The sequence below is a fragment of the Anser brachyrhynchus genome, assembly GCF_964034855.1.
Source record: "Anser brachyrhynchus genome assembly, chromosome: 5".
NCBI classification, from domain to species: domain Eukaryota; kingdom Metazoa; phylum Chordata; class Aves; order Anseriformes; family Anatidae; genus Anser; species Anser brachyrhynchus.
Window position 1 is genome coordinate 26783574 of NC_137699.1, and position 24961 is coordinate 26808534.

General features: G+C 35.2%; 2 protein-coding genes across 2 annotated transcripts in view; one reads left to right on the forward strand and one right to left on the reverse strand.

Moving 5' to 3' along the window:
* RYR3 (ryanodine receptor 3) overlaps positions 1-10712 on the forward strand; it is a 243221-nt gene extending 232509 nt beyond the window's left edge. The window contains exons 99-107 of the mRNA XM_080595279.1: positions 261-388; positions 833-893; positions 1952-2098; positions 3649-3783; positions 5777-5933; positions 7029-7093; positions 7201-7301; positions 9037-9088; positions 9791-10712. Of these exons, the coding sequence (XP_080451405.1) occupies positions 261-388; positions 833-893; positions 1952-2098; positions 3649-3783; positions 5777-5933; positions 7029-7093; positions 7201-7301; positions 9037-9088; positions 9791-9886 (942 nt within the window). The 3' untranslated portion in view covers positions 9887-10712. The remainder of the gene's footprint in view (positions 1-260; positions 389-832; positions 894-1951; positions 2099-3648; positions 3784-5776; positions 5934-7028; positions 7094-7200; positions 7302-9036; positions 9089-9790) is intronic.
* The window catches only part of AVEN (apoptosis and caspase activation inhibitor), a 97368-nt gene continuing 82290 nt past the window's right edge, over positions 9884-24961 (reverse strand). Inside the window, exons 3-6 of the mRNA XM_080595294.1 lie at positions 17557-17627; positions 14273-14368; positions 12419-12767; positions 9884-11247 (exon numbers count right to left, since the gene is read on the reverse strand). Coding sequence (XP_080451420.1) covers positions 11129-11247; positions 12419-12767; positions 14273-14368; positions 17557-17627 — 635 coding nt within the window. The 3' untranslated portion in view covers positions 9884-11128. The remainder of the gene's footprint in view (positions 11248-12418; positions 12768-14272; positions 14369-17556; positions 17628-24961) is intronic.

Sequence of the window (24961 nt, forward strand, 5' to 3'; positions counted from 1 at the left end):
GAAAAACATGTCAGCTTAAATGATGGCAAATTATACAGAAGCTTTCAGATAATAGCCTTTAATGCTTCTATTTTTCTTATGCTCCCTATCCACCCCCAGCTTCCTGGGAGTTCTCACTGTTCCCATAATGCTAACTGTGAAAAAAATGTTCTTTCTGTTGTTTGTTCATTTGTTTTGTTTTTTAATTTCTAACTACTGGCTTAAAGTAACTGTGACCAAGATCTTTCTCTGAGCAAAAGCTTATCTTCTTCTATTTTTAGGTTATTAACAAGTACGGAGACTTATATGGAGCAGAGCGCATAGCAGAACTTTTGGGTTTGGACAAAAATGCCCTTGATTTTAGTCCAGTGGAAGAGAGTGAACCAGAAGAGGCATCTCTTCTATCATGGTATGACCTCAGAACTTTACAAATTGTACATTGTTGTATCTTTACCACCAAAGAAAATTTGATTTTATATTGAAACTGTAGAGATGTTTTCCTCTGCATAGAAAATTCAAATGGATAAGTTTTTCTGTCTTCTAAAAAGTATGATTTAAAACAAACAACATGCCTGTGTTATAAAAATAAGAAAAGAATGCAATGTTGATGCAGATTGACACAGTTGGGTATGTTGGGAAGGTCAGAGTTCGGTAGGTCAGAGTTTAGAAGCTCTGTACAGGTGCTGAGAGTTAATGAATTCTCTATGAAAAATGAAGCACCTGCATGACTCAGATAATAAACAGCTAATGGATATCACCACCTTCAGCAAACACATGTATAGTGCCAAGCACAGTTTGTTACTCATACTTGCAGAATTTGGTACATGCATTTCAAAAATCTGTTTTTTCCTAGGTTAAGCTCCATTGATACCAAGTACCACATTTGGAAGCTCGGTGTTGTTTTCACTGATAATGTAAGTGTGTTAACCTAAAAGAATATTCTTTGATTAACTCTATGAATGTATGTTTTCCGCCATCTGCTTTTATATTAAACATATAGTATTGAATTATAGAGCTATTTTAAAATAGTTTTTTTTTCTGTCTTGCCTTGTAGCAAATTGCTTTCATATGTGTTAGAATTTTCTTTTTGATTCCAAGGGGAAATAAGTACCTCCTCACCATTAACATAATGCCAGCATTTTGGAAGTTAATGGTACATTCATTTAATTTTCTATAAATCAAATTAGGAACCAAAGGTGTTTTTTCCTCAGATCAAACACAGTATACAGAAACTTACCCTTTTGTATTCTTGAATCTGTTTGACATGGTTGCTTACTTCTCTTCTTTTATGTCTTCTCCTTTGAAAGGCCCAAACTTACGTTAAAATACCCTTCTTCTTTTTTTCTTTTTTTTTTTAATCTCTTTTTGCATCCTTTTGAGCTTTCCCAAACAAATACAATGCCAAGGTGAATAAAGTGAAGTTGAATAAACTAATTGTGGATTAAAAGAGCACACTAAACCAGTGTTTTTTAATAATATGTTTTCATGTCACAGTGGCCTCAGATTCACTGCTCATTAAAAGAATAAGCTGTATTATATGTCTTAGGTTTTCTGGGCGTCTTGAGATTTAAAAATAGCAAAGTGCCTAAAGAGTAATGTAATGCGTTTTGTCTGCTCCAGAATCAGTATTAAAGTTTAAAGTACTGTGTAACAAGGTCCCTAACCAAAACAGTTTTAAGGTAGGGGATTTTGGTGCTAGTAACATATGTGCTGAAGACTGCATTTAAATATGTAAAAATAGAGGTCTCATTAGCATAATCAAACAATAAACAAACTTTGTATGAATAGTTGAGTTGATAAGAGAGTCTTTTTGAACATGTATACTAGAGGTATTACATTCAGATTGATTCAAATCAGATCATGATATAGTATTACTTTATTTCATAACTTAAGTGACAAAGAAAGCTATACTCTATGCCCAATAGCACATTAGCACCTGGTAACATTCTGCCACTTTTCATTTTTTCTGCAGTCATTTTTATACTTAGCTTGGTACACAACTATGTCTATCCTTGGGCACTACAACAACTTCTTCTTTGCTGCTCATCTGCTGGATATTGCTATGGGTTTCAAGACTTTGCGAACCATTCTGTCTTCAGTCACTCACAATGGCAAACAGGTTAGTATTATGTATAGAGACTTGAAATTAATGCATTTTATAACACTACTGGAAAAAGTCTTGTGGGTACCTAGCAAATATTGGAATACAATTAATTTTGATCATGAATGTATTAAAGAATAGACCCCACTGTGTCTTCTTCAGCACATTTAAGACATGTTAATTCTTAAAAAGTTATAATAATCTATGCCCAAAGAGTGCTGAAAACTAAAGACATTTTGTATACAATGCAAAGGTATTTTTCTTATATTTTAGAAAAATATAAGAATATGAATTATGACCTAATCAGTTCCTTCTGTATGCTCCGTGATGAATGGACTGGTGATAACTAATAAGAATTCACAACTTCTCCTTAGCTACAGCAGTAACAATGATCTGACTGCTACTGAGATTTTAGTACTTTGCTAGTAAGAATGTTCTTATAGGTACGGACATTCTGCATTGCAGAATATATTTATATGTCACTATGTTCTGCAAAAATCAGGTTAAAATCTGCTTCCAAAACTAATTGTGGAAACTTATACAGGGAATTCTTTGATACCTGCTCTGTGTTCCTAGGTAGCACAACATCAAAAACATCCTTTTCATTAACACACTTTTTTTTTCTCCTTACATTTAAGAAATGTTATTCTAACTGAACTTCCCCAAAATTTCATTTCAAACAAATACATTCCATTCTTTCTCAAATATACTAGCATATATTCTAAGCCCTCTCTTACAGTCTGTCATGTATGTAAAACCATACTAAACTATTTTGAAGAGTTAAAAGAAAATCTGCTTTAGTTAAACTTTTATATCCTTTGTGTTTGCCTAATCCTTTCTTTCAGCAGAAATTGACCAATTAAATTTCTTTCCTTATCATCTTGACAAATAAATGAAATCCCTATTTTAATCCCTTTCATTTTCCTTCATGATGAACCAAATTCATATCACTTTTAATTTAATGCATAGTTTATTTTCTTTAAGATTTTTCTAAATGTAATACTCAAAACTGAGCATAGTTGATGAAACGGTCAACTTGTTTGATGTTACTTTCTTAATAGGCAAAGATTATTTTTTTCTATTTCTACTCTTTTAAAAGACTGTTGAACAATTGATCCTCAGTTTATCTTTTTCTACAGATCTCTAAGTATGCTCCTGAACTATACATTTCAACTGGAAAATCAGTAGTTGTCTTTCAGCGTTCATGTCTGTACTAGTTATAAGAGCAACAGTTGTATTTAGTCCCAGCTGAATTTATTTACCAAACTAACTAAAGGGGATTATTTTGTCATTTCATTTTTATTTAATTTCACTTTTACATTAAATAGTAAAAATATTGTTTCAGCAACTTGTAGTTGTTATACATATAGCTTAGAAAGCTGGAAAGAACTTCAGTTTCTTGAGACCATAGGGATACCTCAAACCTATCATTACTGCTCTTTTTAGTTCCCTTCTTGGGAAAGGTAGCATATGATACCTTTTCAGTGCTTAAGGCACTACAGTGAGCTAGCTCATCTCATCTGACAGAATCCAACTGAAACCTACTTTCATGTCATGTCTCCATACAGCTTGTGCTTACTGTAGGACTCCTGGCTGTAGTAGTGTATCTTTACACCGTTGTGGCATTCAACTTTTTCCGCAAATTCTACAACAAAAGTGAAGATGAAGATGAACCAGACATGAAATGTGATGACATGATGACGGTAAGTAAAACATCAGTAGCATGCTTCAAATTTCATTCTGAATTTTTAAATGGATACTTAAGGTGAAATCATAAGAAAGGAAGGATTCTTTTATTGTTAAGTTCAACCATCTCTTCTTATTGCTATATGTCATTTGCAAAATATCTGTGGTCTTAAAATTCCTTCTGCATTCTTCAGTGGCCTAAACTTGACAGTAAATATGTGACATCCACTAATAAGGGAAAATATCTGGATTTTTATTCTAAATATTTTTGCATGTGATTTGCTGCTCCTTTTGCATGTAAAGACAGCAAACCCTTATAAAGTACATGGAACAAATTTTATGACAAACTGATCAGCCCTACCTACAAAAAGGAGCTGTGTTATTGCAGCATAAATAGAGCCCAGTTTGTTCCAAGTATTTTCAAGTGTGCAAGTGCTTCCTATCCTTATTTAGGTTACATGAAGTATATGTTATTAGCACTAGTTACAAATACTTGCTTCATATTGCTTACAATGGGTAATTCGGTCCAGAAGTCAAGGGTGAGTAGAGAAGAGGAAAATTAAAGGAGGTGATAATCTATTTTTAATAATTTCCCATATGATTTCTACCTGTTGCAACAGAAAACCAAACATTTTTTTTATGTCATAAAAAGAAAATAGCACAACTTCATGTACTAGAAACTGAACAGTTTGAGTTTGTGGACAGCTTGTTTCTTTCCGGGAACAGTCACTGTCTTCCTGTCTTAAATACCAAAAATAGAGTAAGATACCTCAGAGTATAGTTGTGTCATAGATTTCACCAAATGATTTTCGCTGTTCTTGAGCTTTTATCAAACAGTCCATGTAAATCAGATGTACAAATGATAGGACATATGAACACTGCCCAAGCAGTTTTATTAAAGTGAGCCCTCTGTGAGAGGAATACAATATTCTGGTTATACAATGGATGTAGGAGTAATCAGAATCATTAAACTATATTATTTTTTAAACCATGCTGCCAAATGAGGTAAATCATTTACCTCATTAAATGTAAAATAAAAATATTTTTAAAAGTCATTACATTTTTAAGCATGATTAAAATAGTAATGGTATCTTATGTCATGAGTAAGGTTGCATTCTAAAAATGGGTGTCTACTTCTGTTCAACGTTTGCTTATGAAAGACTTGATTCATCACTTTTCATGATGAATGTTGCCCACCACAACTGTTGTCTAATGTGACTTCAGAACACTGGTTAGGTTTAAATATTTCTGATATTTTTAACCCATATTGTATGACTAAAGATGGTTTACAAGATTCTGTAGCTGATTCATACAGAAATGTTAAGTACTATAGATATCCAGCAAAAGATTCTATTCTAAAATACTTGCATAGCTTAAATAACCAAATTTTTAAGGATCTTTCCTTCAAGACTTCTGTGTTTAAAAAACAAAACACACACCAGCATTTCTGCAAAGTGATTTCTTCCACATCAAACTGAACACAGGCTGTGTCTCAGATCATAAATAATTTAAAAGGTACTAAAACAGACTCTAGTATTGCAAAATGAAATTATCCAGAAACCACTTAAACACAGATAGATCTACCTGCTGTGAATATGTCACTATTTTACGGCAGTATTTGCTAACATTTCCTAAACTCCATTACAAGACTTTAAAAGATGTCCTCTACTTACTCAGAGCAAGCTTGAACCTTAGGAATTAACATAGGGGGTAGAATATAGTTGAATACAGCACCAAATGTCTCCCAAATGGTCTTAGTTTGTAAGACTTAGGGAATGAGGAAAGGGTAGCACAATTGATGCGGACTCCCCCTCTTTGTAGGGCTAAGATGAAACCACATCAGTTAAGATACTTAGGAGATTTTTGGTGCAGGAACATGAGGAATTATATTACATGTTCTCTGTTTCTATAACTTTTGGAAAGAATTAGTAGGTCAGAATAATTAAAAAAGTCCAGGATTATTCATGGTAAATAACATTTCCTGCTCTTTCTTCTTTTTTTTTTTTTTAGTGTTACCTGTTCCACATGTATGTGGGTGTAAGAGCTGGCGGTGGCATTGGGGATGAAATTGAGGATCCTGCAGGAGACCCTTATGAAATGTATCGAATTGTCTTTGACATCACATTTTTCTTCTTTGTCATTGTTATCCTACTGGCCATTATTCAAGGTACCTTCACTTACCTTGGCAGAAACTGACAGAATTTAGTGTACTTAAGTTCTGCAGTATGTTTAAACCATATTTGTGTTTGAGGTAAAGTAAGTGATATTGCTAAAAAGACTTATTTCTGAGCCCATAAAGTCATTAATTCTGAAAGTACAAATTTTATATTTAATTTATAAATAATGCGTTGTCCCAAGTACTACACAAAGTACTAGAAACTTACCTGTGTTACAGCATTTATGAGCACATTGACAACTGTCCAGCAATGACGCGGCTTGTGCGGAATAACTCTTCCTGCTATAATCACCATGTAAACTTGGAGAGCCTTGCTGTTAACTCTTTTTACAGCATTATGTTGGAGACAGCACAGCTGTCTGGAGAATGCAGTAGTTCCCCTTGGGTTTCCTCTCTGACAAGACATCATGTCTACACACTCCTTTCCTCCTTTCTTTAGAGGAGGAATTGCAGTTCTAATTGTTTTGAGACCTGTATTGAACACTCATTGTATAAACGGTCCTAAGGTTGTTAGGAAAAAAAGCAAAACAAAAACATTTTTCAGGCAGCCTTGGAGCAAAAAAAAATGAATAAATGTAATCCATCTATATTTTTTTAAAGTTACAAATGTTGCAGTCCTCAAAATGATCAATTCTTAACACATTGGAAGTGAAGGAATAATGCTTCAAATGTGAAGCGGCATCGCAAACTGGTTGGAGAGGGGTGGTTGTCTGTGGGAGCCAAGTCTTCTTCACTGAGCAAAAGTGGAAGTACAAGAGTTCCATAAGAAGGAGAATGAAAATGAAATTCTTTCATGGGAACAAAAGAGATGAGAGCACGTAAACTTAAATCAACCAAAATATAAGTAAGGAAGAGGTTTTGACTCGCAAGCTCATGGCTCTGTGTAAGAGAAACTCACTGGTGGGAGTACAGTGTAAACAAACACAAGATGTCTGCAAATTAGTAGATTGTACCTTGAATTATTAAACCTAGACAGAAGTATGCTAAACTCCAAATAGAATGGAGGATGTCTAATAGAGCTACTTTTCTGCATTACTTTAATTATTGCTAAGTACTTAACTGTTGCTATTTATCCATTTGAAATAGGTCTGATCATTGATGCTTTTGGTGAATTAAGAGACCAGCAAGAACAAGTGAGAGAAGATATGGAGGTATGAGAACATTGCATTTTTCATTGCTCTTATTAAGTTAGATTTTTAACAGTTACAATAGGGTTGTTGAGTTATAACTGGTTTGTATATACAAATTATGTTTCCAGACCAAATGTTTTATTTGTGGAATTGGCAACGACTATTTTGACACAACCCCACATGGCTTTGAAACACATACTTTGCAAGAGCACAACTTGGCAAACTACCTGTAAGTATATTTTACTATTGGAATTATTATAAAGAGACCTTTCAGCTCAAAGCTAATTTAGAAGCACACATTACTGACAGTCCTTAGACAGAATTCTGTGGAACTGAGGAATATCTCCATTCCTTTCTGGCTTCCCCTCCTCTACTCTGCACTGGTCATTATTTTTAAAGTGCTCACCCTACATATGAGCTCGCTTAGTGGAATGATGCCTGAAGGCACACCAACCCCTTATGTGTCCTTTTTTTCCTCTGGAAGGAAACCCACCTATGTGGAAGGATAAGGAACAATAGTTTATAACTAGTAAGTCGCTTTAGTTTGGAAGATAGGAGGGCTGTGACTTCCTGAGGCTTGGTAATGTTGATGAAACCATTGAAAATTGTTGCTTACCTGAAATGGTACTTCTGACTGTCTCCAGACTAGAGAAGTACATGAACAAGAGCTAATGGCAGCAGAGAAGGAAGGTGCTGCCTTTTCTTTTTTTTTCCCTAAGGATTATGTTCAAAACAAAAAACAAACAAAAAACATTTCTGGAAAATAAGCTACAAAAAACAAGTCTGATCCTGTAGTTCCTTAGTAATAGCACAGCTTTCTGAAGCCACTAAACAATCAGCAGTTCTATATATTCAGACTATTGCCCAGACTCCCAAGACAGTGATCTCATACTTCATTAGTGAATATAGAACACATCAAAGAGGGTTATTAAAAAATTAATCTAGTGGCATTAGATACCCCTACAAAAATGATAATTACATGAGCATCGTGCCAGCAAAACCAAAGAAGCTGAACTGGCGGGCTCTTCTATAAAGAAATCTGGCTTTAGGATACAGTACTGTATCTAAGCTTTAAAAAAAAGTGTGTGCCTCACGGAGTATAGGTTGCATTATTCCTTGCATAGCATTATAACCTCTGCAAAATCAATACACATTACTTTTGTGAGGCAAGTTTCCATTAGCATCCATAGCTTTATAGCAGTCTACAACCTCCAAGCTTTCCTTATTATATTGTATCACTTAATTGGCATGTGGGATCCTGTCATTCACAGTAAATTAAAAAATCTCATTTCCTTAATATTAGAATGTATACTGAATAATCTTACTATTCAGATTGCCTTTTAATTAGAAAAATGTTAAAGTCAGTATACATTCTTTTTACAATGAAAACATGTAATGTTCAATTCCAAACGCACTGCCTCAGAAGTGGCTAACGAAGAGCTAAGTCACATAAACCAGACCAGTGCTGGAATTCTGCAGCCTTCCTAGCTAGTCCAAGTTCTGTACATCTGCATGAGCACAGGCAGCACCAGAGATAAATAGGCAGCTACTCAGCTGCACCAAGATTTCCAAACAATCATACCCTACAGCTCATAAGCTGAGCGCATCTGCCCCCGTCTGTCCCACTTTTACCTTCTTGCATAGAAGCTATAGCAACTTCTTCCACAGTGAGACAGAGCATATGTGTACAGGAGCTGACATCGGCCTAGTTCAGGTGTTGCTTCTAGCACTGAAATGAAGAAAAATATTTTTCCATTTCTACAGATTTTACAGATGTTAGCACTTCCACAGGAGAAGTCCTGGAAGACAGCATTTTCTCCTTTTACATATCCACTTTAGAAGCCTGGCAGAATATTTCTCTCTCTTTGTTGGCTGACAGAGTGTTCCTCATATTCCATTCTAGGAAAGGTTAGGGGAGAGGTTTTATTTTTTGCATTAATACCTGTTCCATGTGCTTGTCTCAGGTTCTTTTTAATGTATCTCATAAACAAGGATGAAACTGAGCATACTGGCCAGGTGAGTAGAAAAAATAAAATTTAAATTTTTGTCTTAAAAATGTTGAAAATACAAACCTTTTAATCTTCTCCAGCCTTGTAGCTGTGTACCACCAGGTGGAACTGATGTACCACCAAGGAGTGGAGACAAATCCCACCCCTGAGATTTTTGTGGAACAAAAAGGAAAGGTTAAAAAAAAAGGGGGGGGGGGGCAGGGGGGAGAGGAGGAGTTGCGGCAGTTTGCTTATTTACATTTAGGCCCAAACAACACTGCATTTACACATGTCCATGTACTACCTATATATACACATATATTGCTATAGACAGAGTTTAGTGCTGGATAAAACTGCAAAATAAGTAGGATTAAATTATATGTTATTTCAAATAAGAAGCTGTTATGGAAACACTATTAAAGTACCTTAAGTGTTTGCCAAGGAAACTAAAACACATTTTGTAATACAGATTTGTACAGGTTTGCTGTAGTAGAACTGGACTGATCAATTTTCACTTCACTGTTTTTGTAATAGGGCTTAATTTTCAGTAGTACTCATTCGGGAAAAGTACAGAACAATAATTTAACAAACATGCTTGAATTGTGATCTTTGAGTTCCTATGTCTCCACAGCCTTATTGCATGGTAATAGGCACAGTACCTGCTTATTGTTAAAATTTAGAGCATTGGTTGTAAGGGGTCTGTTAAAATAAATGCTCTTTTTTATTTTAGGAATCATTTGTGTGGAAGATGTACCAAGAAAGATGTTGGGATTTTTTCCCAGCAGGAGACTGCTTCCGGAAACAGTATGAGGATCAACTTGGCTAATATCACAAAAGAAATTATTTATTCATGAACTGTTAAGATCCACTATATAAAAAACTTATTTCCTTTTCATGATGTAAATTCACAGCTTGTATTTGCTTTAAATGTCTTTAAACTTCAAGACATACATAAAATTTGAAACTATTTCACAGGCTTTTCGTACCTACCACATGTGAAACAGGTCTTCTGTTGGAATTTTGATTAGAAAAGAAAAATCTATGCCAAGATCAACTCAAGCCTTCCAATTTAAACATGGTATGAAATTATAACAACTTTTTAACCACATTGTTAACCTAGTGTTTGGTAACAGAGTTGAAAGGGCTAAAAGGTGTCTTAACTGCACAACATCTACGAACTTGAACATCAGAGGCCACGCCTCAGAAAAAGTATTTTAATTAAGTGCTGTCCCAGTTTTTCCCCACAGTATTTGCTAGTGAATGTACTAAGACACAGCTCAAAAAGCTTTAAGCAGTTAAAATGAAACATTTTAAAACACTTTGTTGACCTTGAATCATTAAGTGCCTTAAAACCTCCGTAGACATAGCTATGCAAACTTTTTATGTTGGTGTTCTAGACGAACAGATCCATTATTGCTTTTCTGTCTTTCTGTATGAAACTGCACTTGAAGTTTGTTTGTATACTACCTTCAATAACAGCTTACTAGATGCTGCTGTTAAAAGACATACACTGAATCAAAATGAATACAATTTAAATTTTAGGCCAAAATAAAACAATGCTCTGTGGTCACCTGCAAATAGAAGCTGCTAGGTTTATGCATTTTTTTCTTCTAATAAAAAGTGCCCACTGCAATAAAATATTATAAACCAAATATTACTTTTGTGATTTCTTTCTAATTTTTCTACAATATAGAAATATGGCATGATGAAAGTGATTAAAAACACATGTATTTATTGTGCATTCATAGCTTTATTTTAAGGACTGTGTATAGCACGTACAAGCTGAAACAACTGCTCTGGTTGTTTCTTATAGCCTACATCTTTAGCAAAGGAAATCCTAACTTCACCACAAATTTTAGATCTTTCTAGAATGTTAGTCTTAATTTTCAGTCACTCATATCTAGCTGAATTTTGGTTGCACAGAATTTTAGGTGCCTGCAAATAAAACCAGGCATTTGGCATACTGAACCAAGTGTAACAGGTAAAAGAAATAGAATTGATAAAGGAGGATTCCACTTTCTACTTAACTTTTGTTATATCCATTTATTCACACGAGGAAACTTGTTCTTCAGGAAATCATGCTGTCCAGCCAATCTTCGAGCTCTTCCTCAGTAACAGTTTTAGACGTACTTTGCTGTTGCTGCGGTGCTGTACTTTTCTCTTCAGGCACATCTAGTTTTAGAGGGTCTAGAAAAGCAAAAGAACAGTCTTGAGAATGTGGAAACAATTCTGTACTGGCTCTTTATCACCGATCATTTTGCTTTTTAATGCACAACTGACTGTATTTTATTGAAACAGTATCCTCCCTGGAAGAAGAAGAATAGGGTGTCACATTCCAAAACCAGTAGCAACAATAAAAAAGAGACAATCTGATAAGCTCAACCATAGCAATGTGGCTCCATTCTGATTCAAGAAGAGGCAGGGCCTGATCTGCAGCAGACAGATTGTAGGTAAGTGAACCCCTGCTGTGATCTGTTCACAATCCTGCCAGATGCAGAATTTTTTCTAATGTAGGAGAGCAGCAGGAGGCCACAACAGCGGCTCACGTTGCACAGTTACATGATAATCCTATGATTCCCTATTCTGATGGCAGTGTTTTCCTAAGGGATTTATACTATGCTTTGGAGTGGACATACCACTTCAATGAAAGATTTTGTCAAGATCCTCTTCAGTGACAAGGCTTGCTGTATTGTGTGTGGTGATATCACATGTTAAGCTATGTATCTTTTGGACTTAATTTTTAGCACAGCAAGACAATCATACACAAAAATTGGCGATGCTAAAAATCCTTTTACATCCTTGTAGGATGGGGAGGAGGAGGACTACTCTCCATCAGAACTAACAAACGGGAGCACAACGTCTAATGAAGTTGAATCTCACAATTTCTGAAATATAAAATTGTTTGCATACATTTTGGTTAAAAAAAAAAGCTTATTTAGTATAATCAGTACTAGTAAAATTTAAAAATAGCACTTCTAACGTTATCAGTTCTTCTACATATTATTATTATCACAGTGAACTAATGGCTGATAATGTTACATAAAAACTGTATTTTAATCTTCCACTCACTGAGAGTGTCTAACAGTTTTGTTTTGCCAAGTCATAATACCAATGCTGTTCTGTAGAAGAATTAAAGCTTAAAATGAACATGCAAAAATGGTGAGACTTCAGTTCAGTGGGGAGTTAAAATAAAAAAGGAACAAATGGGTCAGAACATAGCCCCAGATACATTAAATGCACTATGACAGACAATACTGCTGGCAGTACTGGTGACTTGCTGGTCATGAGCTTAAAAACATTGCTGAGAAAGAGAACAATGAAAATTAAATAAAGGCACCGTAAAGAAGTGAAATCTTACCATTTTCTTTACTTTCCCCTTTCAGATCGTTCTCTGTTGCTGTGTTGTAGAATAATGCACCTGACACAGAATCAATAGGAGCATCTAGCTTTAGTAGAAGATCTAGTTCTTCATCCAAATGGTCAGTCTCATGCTTTGGTTGTTGAGGGGCTCTCTGGAATGGCTCTGCTGCACTTGCCACAGGACCGTGTTTACTTGCAGGCTCTGATGGAGCAACAGAATCACCAACGGGATGGGAGCCCAACACCATTTCACTCTGAGCCAAAGAACGTCTAAACAGAAGCTCTCTCCTCTTGCTGTCTTCAGTAATTTTAGATTTCATCTGTGGGAGCTCTGCAGGCGTTGATGCCTAAGAATACAAGAGAGGACTTAGTCTTTCTAATTATTATATAGAATATTAAAAGTCTATTTAATTTGGACTGTAATTCAGACATCCTACATTTGATCACTTAAGAAGGTACAATGAAATTTAGCAGAATTGAATTCAGAAGTAAAAGTAAACTAAAGTTATCTTGATGATGGTTGTACAGTAATAATTATAAAATACAAAACCAAAAAAAAAAACCACACCTCCTTTTATCTCCTAATATGGAATATGAGATTGAATGATAAATCAACAAGTTCCATTGTTTCACAAATACTTCTCTAAATCTGCTTCAATGATATATCATCAGTACTCTGAATTTTGGAGTGACTGAAGTCAGAATTTGGCTAGAAACTATCCATTTTAAACCTTCCCTCCAATATCTCCATCTTGAAAGCAAACTGCATCACTAAGTTCATGTCTAGCTGTGTATTTTGAAAAATGGAACTAAATTACAAAACTCAATCAAATATTGAAAAAAATAAATAAATGCCAACTCATTATTTAACTGTGGAACACACATCCTGCTTTTTTATCAGGATGCCCTGGAATTAATACCACTGCAGTATATCTGATGACCGCATCACCTGCCACAATGACAAGATAAAGATGAGATGTCATAACACACGCTGTATAACCCTGCTAAGAGTTCTAGTCTTGGCCTTGCTTCACTTGCAAGAATTTGAAAATAACATTTATTTGTAGATTCCCTTAGACATCACGTCTGCAGACGTATTTGAGTTCCCCTAAGAACGAACATAGTTGTGTCAGTAACAGAAGCATTTCATGCAACTCTAAACAGAATTAATATTTCTATGAGAGTCATGTTTCTTTTTCCCTGCTTGAGTAGATGGATCTTATTTCTGTGTGTGGTTTTTTTTCATTTGTTTGCTTGTTTTTATACTTAAATCTCATTAGTTCTTGTCCTCTTATATTTTCTTTTTTCACAAGCTGAAAAAACATTTTTGCTAACATTCTTTTCCACAATTTTCCTTAACCAGAGCATAACATTTTCTTCACGTGTTTGACAGTTCTACCTGTTCTAGCACAGATGTCTGTTTGATTCATGGAACAAACATGTATGTTGAGAGTAGCCATGTAGAAGAGTAAATCACACTTAAAATAATTACCTAATGGGAAAAAAAGTGAAAGCACTTCCAAAATTTGGTGCAAGTTTTTAATAGCTGCTTAAAAGAGAAGCAACTATGATAACAGTATAATTGCTCCATGTCAAACACTCAGATACCTGGTTTTACATCCAATACACTGCACGTAGAAGCATTTTGTTTAAAGCTACCAACGAAGCATTAAAATGGCTTATACAGGGGTCTCCCGCTTCACCCACCTTTTCACGTGTCAGTCTCAAAAGATGTATTTACTTATAAAATACATTCCAGTTAAATTTTAGGACCAAGTTTGAAGTATTCATTCTAGCATAGATTATTTCACTTAGAATATTTCCGTTTTATTGTGAAAATTCATAGCATTACCTGTACAAGTTCAGCGGCTACATTCAACCTCAGATGTAGAGGCAGTTCCAGAAGGGCCTGGGCCAAAGACTGGCAGTCAACAGAAAGCGCAGATAACTGAAATATAGATCAACACAGAGCACGCTTGCATTAAAAAAAAAAAAAAAAAACTCTTAATGATTTTAGTCTATTAATTTCTCTTGTTCCACACATTGAAGGAATGTGAAGAACAATCTAAAAATATACAACATCTAAAAGATACTGGCAATAATAGCAGGAATTAAGTTTCAAAAGTACACATGCATGAAGCAGTTTAGCTAAATTACCATATAAACACCTACAAAGCCAATAATCACTTAGTTAAAAATAGAGGGTGAAGCTTTAAGGAAGATATCTATGAAGTGCTCCTTAGGCAATGCTTTGAAAATCCAAAGTAGGAAACAGTTCTGCAAGTTGACAATGTCATAAGAGGCTTTTCGAACTCTTAACGCCTTTTAACCTGTGAACCTTTCCTTGCAGTGGGAATCACCGGTCTTTAATGAGTTGCTAGTATTTTCTAAGCAACCTAAGTAGTGCGTGCATAGCTCCCTGCTTTTAATGCCTCAACAACACGGCCCTTCTTACACTTGTTTCCCGATCATTTAAAACATCGTTTTGATGCTTTACAGAAGCAACACACTACAGTTACATACACTCATGAGAAGATGTCAATCAAGAAAGATAAGCTACTGCTGCCCAGTCGCTCAAAAGGTGCAAGGGTCACTCATTCCTGTGACAGATATTAAGTTTCCTTTTTTTCTTGGAAAGCTGCATTTTTATTACTTGACATTCCCTTCCTCCCTGTTGCTCATCTGTCTTCTAATGAACTCAGGTTGATATTTTACAGATGATTAAAATATTTTATAAATCTATTCTTTCCAGTCTCAGTTTTCATTAAAGCTGTATTCCAATGGTGTTTGCTGAGAGCAGATTTACAAAATAATAACAAAGAACTGAAGCAGTGGCTTTTAAAATTTCTGGCATTCAGATTCTGGACTTGATATTCAGCAATAAAAGGATCAAACAACCTAAATATCTGTTGGTTAGAATATTTCTTCCTTACTAACAATTTTACTTTATACATGGATCAGTAATCACCATCAAGGAGGATTCATTGGTATTAGTAACCTCAAAAAGTCTCCAACAAGCAACTCATGAACAATCGCAGCTGTTATGCAGCAATGAGCTAGAACTACAGAAAACCCTGCTCCTTCTCAGGTACTGAAGACCACAGATGGCCTCTGTATGTTTGCACAGGGCAAGGAAAATCATATGAACCCAGTAACAAGAAACTGGAAAAAGTCAAATATCATCGAATAACATTTAAGTGCATTTGGGAAGAGCTAAGTACACTTGCAAAAAGATTAATGTGAATAAAACATTGTGATTGAAGGTGAAAATAAGGTCGGTGAAGAGGGGAAAAACTGAGGATGAAGAAGGGCAGTTCAGAGAATAACATAATGGAAGTAGGAGTTCAATGTCTAAGTAGATATTTCACTATAAGTAGTATTTGAATAAAAAATAAACAAAAACATACAGATCAAAGCAGAATTTAACAAATTATAAATGCTTCATGGCACATGCAGCTATTTGCTCAAAAAAAAAGCAGCAGCAGAACACTGTTTCTGGAACTGCCAATTTTTACTGAAAAATCCAAATGATTACTACCTGTTTGATTTTTAAATTGCAGTGTTCTGAAACATTTTTATTGCATTTTTATCAATATACAAAGAAGCACATTCAGATATAACTTTTGTAAAAATGAAGGATAATAACAACATGAAAGTTTGTTATTGTTCATGTCACTGTTACGTTTCCATTCCACTTTTTTCAAAACTGTTTTGTCATTCCTTTCTACAAACATTCCTTTCTATAAACATATATCATAAATATCTGCTACTATTTGTATGCCTTTTCTGCTTCATTTTGTTCCATCACATCAACTTTGGTTTATGATTCTGTAGTAACTTCAAGTATGTGATGAACAGGCAGGCAAAGAACTAGAAACAGTTGAGCTAGGAGGCAAAGGCAAGGAACTAAGCAAAGTGGATTTAGGATGAAAATAAGGACTGAATCCAGCTTTCAGGGAAAAGAAAAACGGACCAGAAACAAAGAGGCTGAAGACCAGAGACAACAAGAAACACCAGCAAATGCTATGAAACCTCCCAGGCCAGGATCCTGAGACTAAAACAAGAAGTCAAAGACAAAAAACTATTTGAAACATGGAATTTGGATTTGGCAAAATGAATGATGATTTAGGGACAGAGACGGAAGAATATGCCCACCACAACACGCTTCACAGTTCAGAGTGTGGAGCCAAATCCAGAACTGTGCAGTCTCGGCACGGGCAGACAGAAGACTATCTGTGACATTGACTGGCAATGCAAAATTTCCCTCTGCTCACAGTGTCTTCAGCATACAAATGAATTTCTACATTCAAATCAGCTAAATGGTATAATGGCAAGCCAATGAGGAAATCATAAAAAAATTAATATTCTGGATTTGCACAAAGAAGAGGGACCAAAGGTCACATGCTTCATTACTGGCATGCTACACAGTGGGAGAGGGAGGAACTGATAAGAAAAAAAAATCATTGAAAGACCATATCCCACTGATGGTTTAAACAAATGCCATGCAAGCCACTTAATTGCATTTCTACATTTTAATTTGACTTTGCAACCTTAATGTAGCTTTTATGCAAGGAAGGCAGCTGCAGAGATCAAGACACTTCCAGTATCCTGATATAAAAACAACGCGCTACTAGTTTCTTTGCCCTTTTTCATATTAGCACAGAGAATCCACATACAAATAATCTCAGACCTAGCCTGGGTCCCATAGTCATTTTGGAGCTGAAGTTTCAAGTAGAGAACATGCACTGTTAATTTGAATTAACTGAAACACGTTTCATAGTCAAATATACAGATATATTCATTGTTCTGTTACAGTCATTTTGCCAGACTATTCTCTTAAATACAACTGAAAATGGAAGTCTGATTTTCTATGTCAGTGGAGCAAGGTGAATTATCCTTCTTTGGATGGATTTGTGTGTTCTTTTCTTCTAATGTTACTTATAAACCTAGCCTGCTGCCTTGAATATTCTTCATTAGTAAAGGACAAGACTCAAGAGCCTCCAGCATCAGAGACAGATTAATAAAAGTATCTACAAAATAAAGAGCGCTGTCATTGTATTATACAATTTGCTGCTGAAAGTACAACTGCCTACATATTCAGTGCCAGGTGATTATCCACACAGAAAATTCTGTTACCTGTTTAGAGTGTATGCTTTCTGTATCCCAATCTTTCTCTTCAGCGAAGCGAAACTGTGTAAAGGAATCTCCTACAAAAAAAAAAAACAAACACGTTTATTTTTTTAAAATACAGCAACCTCCCCAAAATTCCAAACCCTACAGAAGTACTTTCAATGAGTAAACCTCACATATTGAGCAAATTTGCTGCTGCATTTAAAATAGTAAATTCCTCTCAGCCAAAGTACAACCAAATGATCTTTTAACCTCTTGCTTACAAAACTGTTCTGAGAAAGGCACAACAAATTAAAAATTGAACGAGGCGGTGCTGGATGCCATGTCAACAAGCAGGATCTTCACTGAAGTCTGATTTGGATAACACATTAAGAATAGGTACAATATTCAGAATGCATTTTTTTTATAAACGGCTTTGAACATGCTGTAGATACACCTTCTCAATCAACATGCAACCCCCCTCCTAAACAGGATTACAGATATACTAGAAATCACTTTGTACTGGCCAAGTAAATACTTTTTGTTGTCTGGTCGCTAAATTCTCCAAACTCCCCCTTCCTTGAACTAGTCCTTACTCCAGCAAGCCATCAAAAAATGGCACTTGAAGCCAATGAAGCATGAATCTTAATGCATCTGCACAAGGGACTGAATTAAAAGAAAACTTAAATAGGGCCAGTTAAACTACACATGTAACCTCTAGCTATAGCTGGAACCTACCATGTTGCTCCAACAGAGAAGTAATTTCCTCTTTCTATAGGTGGGTTATTATTTTGCTGTAAATGATTTCTATTGCAGTACCCCACGGGGTTTTGAAAGACAGTTCTATAAGTATATTCACTGCAAAAATACTCCAAAATTCCCAGAAATAAAAAATAAATAGTAAGGTCTATCACAGATGTAACATGAAAGATTAGGGTTGCAGAGAACGAGATAGAACCTACTGAAATAATCATGTAGAATTGGAACTACCAGGAAAACTTCCTAAGTTCTTATGTGTTAAACTCTTTATGTAAAGCAGTAATTAAACTATACTATAACATTGATTACCCACAGTGTATATTTGAAAATAATTCTGGAATAATTAATACATGTTGATGATATATATATTTGTACACACACACACACAAAACTAATATTCAGACCAATCAAGTCACACTTTCAAATGCTTCTATTCAATATACCACTGTCTGCACATTTTTAAACTTGAAAAATCTATCATTTTAGACTCTGGCACTGTTTAAAGAACTGTTTAGTTTAAATAAATAAGTAAAACGGGAGGTGTGGGGCATACACGTCTTGTTACACTTACACTTGTTATCAACTCACAACGCATATTTGTGAACAAATATGCCATAAAAAATTGTCAGGAACAAGAGAATCTCAAGACCAGATGATGACCAGAGGTCTAGAATCACTTTGTGGTAGCACAAAGCATGTATGCTGCTGATGCAGAGCATGGCGTATGTCTTCTTAGACCATGCAGTTTGACAATATAGCTGTTTTGGGATCTCAATTAAAAAGAAACAGTTGAATTATCGCATTAAGGAGATTAAATTCAATCCTGAGAATTCAGATCACCTGGAAAAAATAAGTTATTTCACGTGCCTAACCGCAGATGCAAATGCTTAACTTGAGCACTCATAGTGCAAACAGCACCACTGTAAGTGAATCCCTCTGTTTCAAAACATCTAGGACATTGCTAGTAAGTAATAACTAAAGCTGAAATTTAAAGAAATCCAGATTCAATCTTCATTCTCATGACTTTACAATAGATACCAAAACGGGCAGATTAATTTATGTATTAACCGCACATATTTTAAGGGTTCAATTTAGTTATAAATGTAAGTTTTTATTGGAAAAATAATTAAACCAAGTGATCCTCGGAGTATTCATACTATTAGAACAAAGCGATTTATTTATGTTTTCTTCAAGACAAAGGAGTGAAATTAAAGAAAATGATTAGTTGCATGCTCTAGGTATCTGAGAATGACCAGATGTAAAGCAGCTGAACAAACCTACTTCATGAGAAAAATCAACCGGGATCAAGAGCTGGTTTATGATTCTCCACGCTCATAAAGCTCAGAATAATAGATCCACAGATACCAGATACTGTATTGCTGAATTAAAGGGTATGACTTAAACTGTAGCTTAACTGGGCTCTTTAAATAAATTAACAAAACATGCCTTTCAAATGGAAAAGCAATAACTACAATTCACAGTAGCACATTTAATGCAAATTAGGTTAATGAGAATGTTGGTCTAACCAATTATCTTTTCACAAATTCCTTTACCCTGAAAATAATTTCCTTTTGTGCCATGAATACTAATCAAATGTCTTGCAATGGCTCCAAGTTCCTTACAGTGTAAGAAGTGCTTTTCTTCATTCGAATAGTTTTTATCTTACTTACAAACATGACTTGGCCTTCAAATACACAGCAACTAAAAATAATACACTCAAGTAAACCTTACACACCATTTTTGGTAAGTTTCACAATGTCTTAATAACCCTTTTTATAACATGTAACCTTACTATGAAAGAATAGCAGTTCTAAAACACCATGCTTTCCTAACACTTGAATACATTTTAAAGCTAAATCAATTGATTCAAATAGAACACGTTTCATAGTCTCATTAGCCCAATTACCTCTTCATATAAATATTCACTGAGTAGTGAATAAAACAAATCCTCCCTGTAACCTGTAATAAATATTTTCTAATACCTGAAATTATAGGAGTATGAAAGTTGAAACACTGAAAAAAACATTTCAGCATGAAAACAAAACTGACATTCTGGTAGCATAATTTTGTTCACTTCAGCTTTCTAATTCATAAGAAACAAAAGACACAAAACATGACTGAAGATAGAAGAAAAATATTCTGTACTTTTAGATTTCAACAGATTTTCAAATTGGGGGTGAGTGGGAACAACCAACGTAACATGGTTGTACATGTTCTGACATGACTGTACCAAACAACTGTGAAGACAAATACAAGAATCTAAATATTTTTTTAAAACAGAATTTATCTTCTCGCAACCAAGCCTTTTTGATAAACTCACCTGGGGTTTTCCAACTTTTGTTCATTTTCCACTTATTTTATTATGGGAGCTCAAGCCTCTACCTACATGTCTGTTTGGTCGGCAAAATTATATGCAATAAATTTATGCTGGCAGTATGTAGCTGAACCAAATAAACCACATCAGACAACTAAAACTCAGCTACATCTAGGAAATTAACAATGAGACCCAAAATATCTCAAAAAGCACCCTGTACCTGCTGTTATGCTGGCTAAAGTTCTTCCTGAGTTACTGCATTGAGAAATTCTCACCAAAGACTAAAACATCTATCTTTATTCTGAAGATCTTAGCCAATTTTGCAAGTTATCCCCTTCTCTCTGTATTGATCCCCTGTTCATTACTACGTATAAACAATGCACTATCAAAACAAGCTATCTGCCACCCACCAGTCTTCTTCATAGGCTTCAAAAATGAAGGTGGAAACGCTATTTTTAAGGTGGAAAAAAATCATATTCTCCAACTTAACACTTTTCTGCAGGGAAAAACAATCTGAGTTGCATAGCTCAGGCAGGACTGATGCTTGAAATCTTATACAGCATCAATGGTTCACACAGGAATCTGACCGACTCTATCGAGGAGTCAGAAGGAGGATAAGAAATTTTTTTTTTCTTTTATTAGCTCAAGACTTCCTGTAGAAAATCCGACAGAGAAATCTATAGATCAAAGAAGAAGGTAGGGAACTACTAAGTCATGATTTTTGACCTAACTTATGAGCACAAAGAGAAAGCTAAAGCTTACCAGCCATTTTGTGATGGATTCGTTATGAGTTCAACTTTCTCTAGCTGGAGGAAAAAGCATGAGGAAGAACTTCCACCTATCCATGCCTTGCTCTAACTAGGAGATTTTGAAAACATGGAAACAGCAAGAATCGTGGAACAGGCACTTTGGAATGTCGTCAGAACCAAAACATTTTTCTTATTGTTACAAAATGTTTCCACGTGCTGGGATTTACAGAGCAGTCTATCTACAATTAATGCTTGTTTTAAATAGAATAACTTTGGAGGAATATGACAGAAGATTTCCCTTTATAGGACACCTGATGGTTCTCCTTCTTTTCTCCTACAAAAGGAGACTTACTGGTATACAAATTGATTAGAAATATTCCTCCAACCCTAGAAAATTTATGTTCTGCAATGGGTTAATATAAATAATTGTATACACATCATAAACAGATACAATAATGTGGCCACAATAAGGTAGTATATATTATAGGGAGGCAGACTTTTGGAAGGCACAAAACTTCATGGCAGTTCTAATAACATCACAGATTTCTTTTTATTATTATTATTTATTTCTCTACTTTGATAGCATACACACTGTAACTATTACTTTTACTATGACTAAGGCTGCAGTGCTCTACTTAGGAAATGTGCCATACACATAGACTGAGTAATAGCAATTTTCAGAACGTGGGCATACAAAAACAACAGATAAAGACCCTGTAAGAACTCAACGTCTATTAATTTTCTTCAAATATTATTAAGATCAGTACATGCAAGTAACTGCAAAGTCTGTCTTTTATCAAGAACATGACAGTTATTTCCAAACAACATGCCTTCACCACAAATACTTCAGCACAACCTACAGTTTTCCCTGGCTCTGCTGTTCACCAGTAGGCTGCAGCGCAATGTATTACAAAATCCAGAAGGCTTACTGCACAGCTCAGCATAAACATTTGAACTAGCAAAAGAATACGTATCTATAGGAAAATACTTTTAAATAACATTCTTCTACTGACACCAGTAGAAGATCTTGAGCTCTGGGCAAATACATCGATGCCAAAGATACTCGTAGCCTGCGCTGTGAACTGTTTGTAACCAGACTCAGAAAGAACAATGTTCAAAATTAATTCCCTGGCACAACCACACACTGCTACTAGTTACGTTAAAAAATAATAATAATAATAATAAAATAAAATATATATATAAAAAAAGACCAAACAGCAGGATAATCTGATCAGGGTTAAACCACATCCACAAAATTTTAATTCATGTTGCACATATAGGAGTAAGAAAGGAAGGACCTCTGGAAACCAGTGCTGCTTATGGAACAAAGAACTTCTACGTAGGAAGAAGAGGGTGAATTTAACATACAGAGGGACTAGTTGATTTTCAGAGGTCCCTTCCAACCTCAGTAATTCTGTGATTCTGTGAACAAGGCTGCAGACTTGAAAACAAGGTCAGATGCTAGTTTTTCAATTGAGAAGGACAGCAAAGCCAACAAGTGCCAGAGAACATAATGGCTAAAAAAAAAAAGAAAGAAAAAGAAAGAAAAAACACAGAACTTCTGTTGTTTTTTTTTTTTATTAAAAGCTAAAGCAGAGGTTAACAAGAGTCAATAAAGGAAAACAGAACAAACAAACAGGTGTTCGAAGAGGTTCAGAGAAACAAACAGCAGTATTCCTGCTTCTGCATGAAGACAGGTGACCAAGAAACAAGCCAGAAAAGGCTGGGCCCCTTGCCACCTGATGGTGCAGATGCTACAAGTCTGTATGAATGCAAGAAGGGAGAGTGATCAGTGTAACGAGAACTTTTAAATACAAAGTTTCCACTCAGGAAGTCCTTGCGACATAAATTGTTGCAGGCTATGAAAGTATTTGGGAAAGTAGCCTGTCAGATGGCATGTTCTGGCACCTCCCCTCAGGTGGACCCTACATCTACTTCAATACAACCAACCTCAGTCTAAACAAAGGTCTAGTTTTTACCCGTAGAACTCTACAATTAGTTATCTTAATTAGTCATCTTTCTACAAGAAAAACAGGAAGAAAAAATAGGGAATGCACAGATATGTTTTTATAGTTCTTTTGAGTTGATTCAAATTTTACGTCTGCAGAGTGTGTAAGGAGACAATAGACACAACCATGTGTCTATCATATCTACCATGCAGGAAACCATATAGACAGCCTTAAGCAGACCTCTCCACTTCGTTATTAATTTTTCCAAATTTTCTTAAATGCATCAATACTTTTCACATGCAATTTTTCTTAAATATTTCATGGCGATAGGTCTTAGAATGCAACAAAAATGCAAAATATTAAAACGCATTGAACAAAAAAAAATCATCCAAATGCAGTAGCCTTTTGTCCTTTTCATAAGCACCAATTCCATCTTCTCCATTATTCACTTTTTTACTGAATAAACATTAAAATGATATTTAAGTGTGAACTTACTGATTTCCCCACAGGTTAAACTTCAACCTTTCATTAAGTTTAAGCTAGTCACCTTAAATATTTACATTTTTCCTGATGCTTTATGACATTTTCTAGTGTCGTTTTTCTCAGGTTACTAATTTACAACATACTTAGTGATTTTTAAATGTCATTGCAACCAACTTGGAAGATGAGACAAAGTATAAAACTCCACAGACTATGCTGGGTTTTGAGCAGTATCACTGAGAAGAAGGGCTGAAAAAAAGCAAAGATCCCCAGGTCACTTAATGCATAAACACTCCTGAGCAGAGACTTCTCGTTTATTTATTTTATGTTTAGTAGCAGCAGGAGGACACAGCGGGAAGTGCAAGGTGACAGTCTCCCTACAGCAGCTCTTTAGGATGCCAGGGGTGGGCATCCTAATGTATTTTGGTAAGCTGCAGGACTGCATTCACTGGCCTAGTTTGTTTTTTTTGTGGTGTTTTTTATTGGTTTTGTTTGTTCATTTTTTACCTTGTCTTATTTAAACAAAGTTCCAAGTTAACCAAGTCCATTATATTCATTTGGATTATTGTTCATTCTACCTCCTGAGTCAACAGTGCATTCAATACTGTTGTATTGTAGCTGGAAGGTGGGAATGTCACACAATTCTTTATATCAGATTTATTTTTGCACCTCTCCATTTAAGAAAACTTTATATCTAATTGTCATGCTTAACTAAGAGCAATTGTATTGCCTAAATTTGCAGTAGGTAAACCACCATTTTCTGTAAATATGCTGCCAGAATATTTGGCCTGAAAACTTCAAAACTCTTCAAATATCTTTGAAGGATATACGAAGAGCAGCAAACAAAATAACTTCACTCCACATTGTACCTCCTTCAAAAAAAAACCTCTACTTCTCAAAAATAAAGAAGACAATAATCTTAGAGCTAACAAGTGAACGATTTTAAGTAATACTTTATTTTAAGCAGCCTGCTATTTTTGTCCTGATAATAGTCACTAACTTGGCAAATTAGAGACAAAAGTCTGCTAACTGCAGTTCTTACATGCCACACAAACACTGGGAGACTTCTTTTTCCCTCTCCCTCTCCCCCTTCCCTCCAATTTTAATAGCAGACAAGTCATGAAAGTTGAAAACAATTTGACAATTGACTATTCAAGCTTCAATTTTAGGCATTTAAAGCC